The sequence below is a fragment of the Echinops telfairi genome, unplaced genomic scaffold (assembly GCF_000313985.2).
Source record: "Echinops telfairi isolate 266 unplaced genomic scaffold, ASM31398v2 ScPeMD7_16;HRSCAF=60, whole genome shotgun sequence".
NCBI lineage: Eukaryota > Metazoa > Chordata > Mammalia > Afrosoricida > Tenrecidae > Echinops > Echinops telfairi.
This window is the reverse complement of record NW_022103913.1, coordinates 7,506,805-7,515,106: the sequence shown is the minus strand read 5'-3', so window position 1 is coordinate 7,515,106 and position 8,302 is coordinate 7,506,805. Positions and strand designations below refer to the sequence as shown.

At 47.2% G+C, this 8,302-nt stretch overlaps 2 protein-coding genes across 2 annotated transcripts in view; one reads left to right on the top strand and one right to left on the bottom strand.

Annotated features, from left to right (window-relative positions):
- Window positions 1–707, bottom strand: part of NMNAT3 (nicotinamide nucleotide adenylyltransferase 3) — a 26,220-nt gene extending 25,513 nt beyond the window's left edge. The window contains exon 1 of the mRNA XM_045287474.1: window positions 685–707. Coding sequence (XP_045143409.1) covers window positions 685–694 — 10 coding nt within the window. The 5' untranslated portion in view covers window positions 695–707. The remainder of the gene's footprint in view (window positions 1–684) is intronic.
- Window positions 708–3,964: 3,257 nt separating this feature from the next.
- LOC101640301 (small ubiquitin-related modifier 2-like) lies at window positions 3,965–4,357 on the top strand. The gene is made up of 2 exons (XM_004712114.1): window positions 3,965–4,115; window positions 4,173–4,357. Exons 1-2 carry the CDS (start codon window positions 3,965–3,967, stop codon window positions 4,355–4,357), a joined length of 336 nt encoding a protein of 111 aa, XP_004712171.1.
- Window positions 4,358–8,302: the final 3,945 nt, after the last annotated feature.

Here is an 8,302-nt window from a genome sequence, read left to right as displayed (position 1 = left end):
GGTTCCTTGAGGCTTCCTCACCCCCACCACCATGACCCCAGGGATGCCTCTCACTTTTTACTGGACCAGAGCATGTACACAAGTGTGGATAAGAGACAAGAGCTCACGACACGCACAACCCAGGAGCAGGAATGGGAAGAGAGATGCCAGATGGGACGGGTGAAGGGGGTGTGGGAGGTGGGGAGAAGAAGGGGAAGCTGATTGACGCACAACCACACACACCCCATCCAGGGGACAGAACAACAGAAACCATGGAGGAAGGGAGACCGTGGTCTGTGTGAGACATGAAAATAATAATAATTTATAATCTATCCAGGGGTAATGAGTGGGGGGTGGAGTGAGGGGAGAAAAAAGAGGAGCTGATACCAAGGGCTCAATAGAAAGTAACTGTGTAGAGAAGAATGATGGTACCATATGTACAAATATGCCTGATACAATTGATGTATAGATTGTAATAAGCATTGTAAGAGCCTTTGTAAAAAAAATGATTTTTTTAAAAAAGGCCAGTATCAGTCCATTTCAGCTCACTAATGCCTCGGATAGTGTGTTAGGCCAGATTCACTAGAGAAAAAAATCAGTGACACTCACATCAAGAAGTCATTATCTATCCAGAAAGCATCCCAGTCCAGTGCAAATCAAATCCATAAATCTGATACTAGTCCATAGGTCCCTCTTCAGACTCACCCAGCCTCATGCAGTGATGCAGAATGCAGGGAGAGCACAGGCTGGTGGGTTCAGTCGTGTGGATCCGAGGCTGGTGGAAACATGGCCGGGCTCCAGCAGCAATTAGCGTGGCCTGCAAGCAGGAAGGTGAAGGGGGAGAGAGAGAGACGGTGCACTCGAGGGCCCCTCTTCTAAAAAGGCCACAACCCCAAGGACACAGCATCAGGCTGTGACCCGCTCGACAGGCTTGAGTCCACCCCTAGGCAGGCGTGTCTAGTTGACATAAAGTCATCTGACTATGACGACGGAGCAGTATTTATGTGTGACATTTCAATTTTGATGACTTTCAAATTTCCGAGATTCATGCTTCATGCACCATTTCATGTTTTGTTTTCAGCTGTTTCTGACCATATGGGGTGATGCTGCACGAGCAACTGAAGGTGTTTGGGCCAGGTCTGGACCATGCAGCCGCTTTCCCCTGCTTTCCCAAAAGATAGCCTGCTGGACTGTGCGGCCCCTTCCCCCACTTCTCAAGGCCAGAGCTGGACTGTGCAGTCTCTGCCTCCAGCCTTCCAAGGAGCTTATCTCTCCAGGCCGGGTCTGTATGGTCCTTTCCCTGAGTGTTCCGGGACGATTTACTCACAGACCACACCCCGACTCAGACCTGCAGCACAGAAGGCTTCCTTCCCCTATCAGTACACAAGTCCTTGGCTCAAGCCCCGTCTATGTCCCACTGCCTCACTGCCAGGCGCGACTTCCCTGACCTCACTCCTTGGGTCTTGGAACCACTCAAGATGCCCCGTCCTTCTCTGCTCTCCCTTCCCCCCCGGGAGTTCTTTCCCTGCCTCAATACAATCTTTCTCAACGTCACATTTCTGGCTAAATTCTATCTCTGTTCTGCGCCTCCGCCTCCAGCCTCTCAGAGGGTCCTGGATCTTTTGCTCCGTTCATGTCAGAAAGGCGATTTTACTTCGAAGAGGGTGTCCTTCCAGTCATATTTTACGTGCTTTCCCGCCTTCGGGACTCGTCTTCCGGCACTCTCAGATTATGCTCCACTGCTAGCCGTAAGCTTTTCAGGAGCTAAGTTTTCAGAAGTGGATTACCTCTTCCTTCTTCTTAGTCTGTTCTTAATCTGGAAGTGCCTCTGTAAACTGCTCACCGCAGGAGACCATGCTAGTATTTGAAATACCGGTGGGATCTCTTCCAGCAGTACAGCAGCATGCAAGGCTTCATAAAACAAACCAGTAGACCAGGGTGGAATGTAATATTTAGTGCAATAAATTTCCTTCTCAGCACTGCTTTAACTATAACCAACATACTTTCATATTCTTTCATTAAGTTTTATATATTTTATAACTTTCTTTGAAATGTCTTCTGTGACCCACTGATTATGAAGTGTCTTCCAAAGTTCATGGAAAATGGAATGCAAATGTAATAGAATTTCTTCCACAAACTTTTTGAAGCCCCTTTGCATTTGGAAGTGTGCTGTTTAATTCAAGGTTTTCCTGTTGTCTTGTATGTAGTTCTAATTTGACTTCATTATGATCAGAGAACACACTATGTGACATTTCCATTCTTTTAAAATCAACAAAGTTTGTCTCATGATGAAGCTTATCTTGGTGAATGATCCAGAGGTGTTAGAAAGAAAACATTCTGTTTGAGTGGAGTGTTTATAAATATTAATTAGATGCTATGAGATTCGTGGCTCAGCTGTTCTCTATCTTTGCTGATTTTCTTTCTAGTAGTTTGATCAGCTACACCTGACCCTGTGAATTTGTCTGTTTCTCCATTCAGCTCTCCATTTTTGCTTTGTGATTTCTGAGACTCTATTGTTTGGTGTGTATACAGTTAGGATTGCTATGTCTTCTTGGTGGCCCTTCATGGACTTTTGATTTTGCTTATTCATCTTTACTAGACGTTCTCATGACCTCTTTACCAAATCTGGAAAGTCATTTTTTTATATTTCCTTTTAAAATTAAAATAAAAATATTCATTTAAGCATAAAACTCCAAAACTAAACACCGTGCCATCAACTTGATTCTGGCTCCCAGGGATCCTATTGTACGGAATAGAATGGCACCTTTAGGTTACCAAGGCTGTAAATCTCTATGGGAGGAGAGACCCCCATCCTTTCTGATGTGTTTTAATAGCTGACTTTGTAGTTAGCAGGCCATCTTGTAATCCACTAAGCCACCAGAACATAAATGTTTTAAAATGTTTATCTACAATACCAAACTCACACTGGAAAGATTTTGGAGGCTGTTATCTGTGTCTCTGCTCTTTGTATTCATGTTGTCTTGGTTCTTTGTCTGTGCTGTATTGTTCAGTGCCATGAACTCGTCCGACCCAGAACCACCCAATTCACAACAGAATCAAACAAACAGTCCCGCACCATCCTCACAATTGTTTCTATATTTGCCCCCATAGTTGCAGCCCTTGTGTCAATCCATCTCATGGAGGGCTTCCTCTCTTTCACCGCCTCCACTTTACCGAACATGATGTCCTTCTCCAGGGACTGGTCTCTCCTGACAACAGGTCCAAAGTCTGTAAGACAAAGTCTTGTCACCCTTGCCTCTGAGGAGCACTCTGGCCGGACTTCTTCCAAGACAGATCTGTTTGTCCCTTTGGCAGTCCATGGAGGTTTCAATATTCCTCTCCAGCACCACGATTCAAGTGCACTGATTGTACATCGGTCTTCCTTGCTCACTGTCCAGCTTTCACATGTAGATGAGGCAGTGGAGAATGCCATGGCTTGGGTCAGGTGCACCTTAGTGCTCAAAGTAACACCCTTGCTTTTCAATATTCTAAAAGAGGTCTTGTGCAGCAGATCTACCAAATGCAATGCATCTTTTTTATTTCTTAAATGCTTCCATGAAAAGAGATTGTGGATCCAAGCAAGATAAAACACTTGACAATTTCAACCTTTTCTCCGTGTGTCTCATGTTCTCTTGGTCTAGTTGTGAGGATTTCGGTCTTCTTGACCTTGAGTTGTCATCCACATTGAAGGCTGCAACCCTTGATCTTCATCAGCAAGTGCTTCAAGACTTGCTCACTTTCATCAAACCAGGCTGTGCCATTTGCAAGTCTCCTGTTGTCCGTGTGGTTATTTTACTGATTTCTGGTCAAGATCCTTTACCAGTACTTGTGGGGAATCCACCAAGCCTAAAATAGGCATGCCTTTGCTAGGGTAGCTTTCTGTTTGATTTTGCAAGACCAGTAGAGTTATTAAAATCTTTAACCCGTGGTGCGGACCTGGCACCTCTCTTGTGAAGCGGCAGCTGAGGAGACTTCCGTGCTCACCATGGCCGACGAGAAACCCAAGGAAGGAGTCAAGACTGAGAACAACGGTCATCTGAATTTGAAGGTGGCGGGGCCGGATGGTTCTGTGGTGCAGTTTAAGATTAAGAGGCATACGCCACTTAAACTAATGAAAGCCTATTGTGAACAACAGGGTTTGTCAATGCGGCAGGTCAGATTCCAATTTGACGGACAGCTAATCAATGAAACAGACACACCTGCACCGTTGGACATGGAGGATGAAGATACAATGGATGTGTTCCAGCAGCAGACAGGAGGTGTCTTCTCAGAGGGAGCCTGCTCCTTTCCTCCAGAACTCTCTTCCTACCGACCAAGAACCCATTCTCTATTAGAAACCACCATTTGGTTCCACCACCTCCTGACGACTACAATGTAGTTTTCTCTTTCATTTCCCCTTCCCCATTCCTCTATTGTACACAAAGTAACTGGTGCATGTGCACACGCATATTGCATTTTCCCCTTTGTTTTTTTTTTACTAAATGGCCAATGGTCTGTTTTGACCGACACGAGTGGAGACGGGATGGGGAAATACTGGCTCTGTGCAAACACCCCCCGCCGTGAGCGGCTTTAGTTTCCCGTAAGTTATTGTGCTCTCGCCGTTTAACAAAAACCAAAACCGACGACATAAAAAAAAATCCTTGCATACCTTGTTGGATGGGAGAATTTTAATGTTTTTCATTTATCATTGTAAAACCAAGGACCATTTTATAACTTTTTTGGACATAGCTGCTCCATGTAGGGCAATCTGTCTTTAAGTAGGGGTAAATTACTCTCCAAGAAATGAAGCCTAGATCGTTTTCCCTTCAAGTCAAGCATCTTGTTTAAATAAACTTCCTGTTTAAAATTAAAAAAAAAAAAATCTTTAACCCATGCTCTTGACGAGACTTTCTTCTAACCCATGTCATGTGTTACACATCTGAGTTAGGGCTGAGATGTCGTGACTTCTTCAAGATGTTGTATCTTTTTTTTTTCTTCTTCTTCAACGTTTGCCTTGGTACCAAGGCATTGAGACCCTATGCCCTCCAGGGTTGGTGTGTGGGTGGAGGTGACTTTAGATCTGGCTCACCTTGACCCAGGATATAGCCCTTTGGAAGGGGTCCAGTTTAATGTGATGGGGTTTCTATAAGATTCCCCAGCTTGAGAATGCTCTAGCCCTTAATTCTGCTCCTTTGGTTTTCACTGCCACTGGTCCAAAGTTTAAGTGAGCAGGAGTAACCAGTGCCCAGAGAGCTAAGTAGCTCTTGTTTGCCTCTACCCTGCTTAGCTCTCTTAAGTATATCTTTATCTGAGCTGCCTGGCACATCCCCACTATCTTCTAAGCTTTAAAAGTAATATCTGAAAAAACATTCTATCCATCATTTTGTTGTTGTTTAAGTGGAAGAGCTGATCCAAAGAGTGCGGCTGGAAGTCCTCTGATGTGTCTCCCATCCCTGGTAGCTCTGGCTGCCCCGTGACCCTCCAGGGACTGAGGTGTCCACTGCTTCAGTGCATGGCCGGTCCCAGCTGAGAACAAGGTGTTAGGTAGCTAGCATAGGGACTGGGGCATCCATTACACATGCTCAGAGGTTCTAGCTTCCAGCCAAGAAGGGGTGGTGCACCGAGGTGGGCATTATACCTGGATTGGTCCATCTAAGCCCGATGAATTTGATTCAGCCAATAGGGTCGACCAGTATTGTCGACCACGCCTCCCAACAGGCCCCTGAAAAGGCCGAGGTTTTGCTCTGGTGCTTTCTCTCTTTCCCAGCGGCTGCTACACGATGTAGCACAGCCGGCTGCGGTCCTGCAACTGTGCCACAGACTCGGTCAGGCTTGGGTTCCATTTACTGTAGGACCTGAAACGGCTACTATTCTCTATAAACCCACTGGGATCGCCAACCAGGCTTTGGCGTGAATTCCTTCTTGCGTGGAGCCAAGGACCGAGGTATATCTCTCCCCAGAGATATGTAACAAAGGCATAATGGGTTTAGCCCATTGGATAATGGCATTTGGGCCACAAGGGGTGTGACCATCAGTCCAGCAACTAAAATGCATTTCAAAGATAACCCTTGAAAGGGGTAAAGCTTTTCCTATGCAAAAGCCAGGATTTGCATGGGAATGATTAATTTTTCAAGTTCCCAGAGTTACCCTTAAAAATAAACTGGGGGTTATGATCCCATTTTGGAGGGAGTTCCCTGTTGTGCTCATGGTGGGATTAAGGTAGGGTGTATGGTGAGTCTCCACCTTCCCAGAGGGTGTGAACCAAGCCACCACCCTTTGTTCCCTTGGGGGCTTGGTCTACCAAAAGACAAAGTCCCTAAAGAGAGGTATCTCAGCAGAAGCAAGAGCGAGAAAGACCCCTGGGGGCCATCAAGGAAGATGAGCTGCCAGTGGCGCACATTTGGGACCTCTGTCTGAAGTGTCAGAGGCTGAGAGCAGAGACACCAGAGGCTGTGGCCCAGAGACGGTGCCACAGAACGAAGAAGTCAGGCAGGGTGAGAAGACCAGGAGACAGAGCCGAGGAGCAGGGCCAGGACTGCTCCAGGCAGAGAGGCAGAGCAGCAGGAGAGCGGAGGCCAAGGGCCCACCAGGCTGAGGACCAAGGTGAGAAACTCAGGGGCTGGCTGGGGAGAGGCCCTGCCGTGCCTGGACCCTTGGTGTTTACGGGTCCTGACTCGTGGGACCTGTTTACTTCCCTGAGTAATCCTCATAATTGGGAAACAAAACAAAACAATAACAACAATACACACAACAAATTCCCCAAAATAAGATCCAGAGACTAGGGAGTCCACGCACCTGCTTTAGCTGCAAGCAGCAGTGTGTGAGGAGGCAAGAACAGGAAAATGGAAGACAAGGGAAGGCCCTTTCTGCACTGAGGGTGGGGTGGAGGAATGGGCTGGAGTAGTGAAAGGAGAAGATGTTTGCGGTGAAGAGTTTAGATGCAAGTTAAAATCTGCTTCCTATCTCCTCATACTTGTCAGAAACAAAACTTTGAGGTTATGGGGCTGGGGGCTCCTAGTTTAGAGGCCTGATTAGCCTTGGAAGCTATGGGGCTTACAGTTGGCTTCCCACCCGGAACTCTAGGAGGACAGGGTCTGACAGAAGAAGATCCTGTGTTCACACAGAATAGCACCCCTAGGGTAGAAATGGCAGTGTGGCCATGTGGCTACACGAGTGGTTGCAGATGCCCACCACATTTCCCCAGGCTCCTAGAGACAATGAATGAAGAAGACAAGCACTGGTAGTCAGTGGGCTGTGAGGGGCTGGGCACTGAGCGGGGAAAGCCCATGACTGCAGGGTGTGCCTTCAAAATCCAGGAGCCCTGGTGTTGGCAGTGCCAGGGCAGGCCTAGGCATAGTTCATAGACAGCAAGGAAGTGTGTGAAACTAGAGAAGCCCAAGGGGGCCTCAAGAATGGAAGCAGGGTGCAGAGGGGTCGATGCCGATGAAGAAGGGGGACTGCTCAGCTAGAGGCAGCGCGGGCCCCGGGATGCTTCTCTCATGCTGTCGGGTATTAGCTTCCTCGGATGCCTAACTCATTGTAGAGAGAGAGACCAGAAAGGCTGAACTAAACAACAACAAATTTCCCAAAAAAGACTAAATGTTAAACCAGAAGATAGACAGCCGAAGACCATTCATTAGTTGATGAGCGTGGTGGCTCCAGAACATATTTAATTGTTACAGAAGATTGAGGTACATTTATGCACACCCAAGTCACACCCGAACAGACTCAATGGTGGTGGGCTATGGAGTCCTAGGACATCAAAGCAGGCCCCTGTTCAGTACCTATGAGGTCCTTCTCGTTGCTTCGTTTCAAAAGAAGTCAAGGCTGGGCGAACTGACTCTCTTAGGCAATTTACCTGTATATTTAACTTTACATCGATCTCTGTTTTACACATCAGCAAGCTGAGGCCAGGGCTAGGCTCCTGCAGGTACCCCTGCTGGGCATTTTGGATAGCCAGGTGTCTGTCACCTGTGATGCTTTAGCTCATCTTGACAGGGCAGGTTGTGCAGTGAGAAATCAATGCTTTATTATGAGCACTCAAGAGAGGTGAGTCAATAAAAATAACAATTTGAGCTGAAAATGAAAAGGGAGGCCAAGAAGAATCCCACCCATCTTGCCTTCGCACCCTCCAAATGGCTGCCTGCATCCGGTCTGAGCTTCTCTTCTTCCCATCACACCAGGCTGGCTTCCTCCCTCCGCTCCCTTGGCCCTCTGTTTAGACACAGGCACGTCTCCCAGGCCCCCACTGCCACCCAGATGTGCTCCATGTCAGCACCTGGGGCCCCACATGATAATGATCTGCTTGCCTTTGTCTTTCTTGCCTGGCTGTTCCTCAAGAGCG